This window comes from Octopus bimaculoides, chromosome 22, assembly GCF_001194135.2.
Source record: "Octopus bimaculoides isolate UCB-OBI-ISO-001 chromosome 22, ASM119413v2, whole genome shotgun sequence".
Taxonomy (NCBI): domain Eukaryota; kingdom Metazoa; phylum Mollusca; class Cephalopoda; order Octopoda; family Octopodidae; genus Octopus; species Octopus bimaculoides.
The window spans coordinates 15,195,311-15,196,824 of NC_069002.1; the positions used below are offsets into that span (position 1 = coordinate 15,195,311).

The 1,514-nt window shown below is 37.1% G+C and overlaps 1 protein-coding gene across 1 annotated transcript in view; it reads right to left on the reverse strand.

Moving 5' to 3' along the window:
* LOC106880038 (uncharacterized) overlaps window positions 1-1,514 on the reverse strand; it is a 456,507-nt gene that overhangs the window by 260,432 nt on the left and 194,561 nt on the right. Inside the window, exon 71 of the mRNA XM_014929839.2 lies at window positions 1,160-1,252. Within this exon, the coding sequence (XP_014785325.2) occupies window positions 1,160-1,252 (93 nt within the window). The remainder of the gene's footprint in view (window positions 1-1,159; window positions 1,253-1,514) is intronic.

Here is a 1,514-nt window from a genome sequence, read left to right on the forward strand (position 1 = left end):
CTGCATCTTGGAAATCTGCTGGCACAATGGTTTCCCTTCATGGCAGAATTAATAGTCATGACTATTTAAGCATTTTATCTGATCAAATTTATCCTATGGTTGTGGAACTGTTCCCGAATGGAAATGTAATCTTTCAGGATGATAATGCACCAATTTACACAGCTAAAGTTGTTACTGAATGGCATGAGGAACATTCTAGTAAAGTTGAACATCTTATCTGGCCAACATAGTCCCCAGATCTCAATATCATTGAACATTTATAGTGCATTTTAGAAAAACAAGTAAGGAGTCCGATATTCTCCATCATCATCACGGCAAGAACTGGAGATGGTTTCAGCTGAAGAATGGACAAAAATTCCTTTGGAAACAATTCAAACTTTGTACAAGTCTATACCTCATAGAATTCAAGCGGCAATTATTGCCAAAGGCGGTCCTACTCCATATTAAAATAAATTTGTTTGAAATTTTAAGGTGTTTCCATTATTTTGTCCAACCCCTGTATGTATTCAGGGATGGTGAAGAGTTGTAATGTCAGCAAAAATCATGAAGAGGAAGAAATTTGTTAGGGTCTATATTGGCAATAATGGAATTGAAATCAAAAGAGAGTTTATGTTATTTACATTATTTACAATTGACGGATATTTGTTGTTTACACATTTCGGCTGATATACCCTCCAGCCTTTATCAGGTGCCTGAAGAAATTTCGAACCTGGGTTCTCATTCTTAAAGTGTTTTTTGATGTTGTTGTTATTATTGTTATTATTATTATTATTATTATTATTATTATTCAGGTCACTGCCTGGAATCGAACTCGGAATCTTAGGGTTAGTAACCTGCACTCTTAACCACTACGCCATATGCCCACGGGCATATGGCGTAGTGGTTAAGAGTGCGGGCTACTGACCCCCAAGATTCCGAGTTCGATTCCAGGCAGTTAAAATTTTCCCAAGACACCTGATGAAGGCTGGAGGGTATATCAGCCGAAACGTTGTGTCAACAACAAACAAGATGAGGACAAATATCTGTCAATTGTAAATAATGTACATAATTCCTCATCTCTTAAATATAGAACTGTAAAAGAGAGTTTGTCACCATCAATAAGTTAGTTTGGCAACATGCTGAAGAATTAAACATTTATAAGAAGAATTGTTCAACTTACCCGAAGCTCAAGGATGAAGACATTACTCTTTACAAGTGGACTCATTTGGTTGGGGCATTTTGAAACTTCACAGGCTTCAAGAGCACAAAATACCTGGATAAAAGTTTTAGAGAATGATTTAATGAATTAAGTAAAAGCTCAGTAATAGGCAGGAGTAAAACAGTAATTATTTGTAGGAGTGGCTGTGTGATAAGTAGCTTGCTTACCAACCACATGGTTCCAGGTTCAGTCCCACTGTGAGGCACCTTGGGCAAGTGTCTTCTACTATAGCCTCGGGCCGACCAAAGCCTTGTGAGTGGATTTGGTAGACGGAAACTGAAAGAAGCCCATCGTATATATGTATATATATATATAT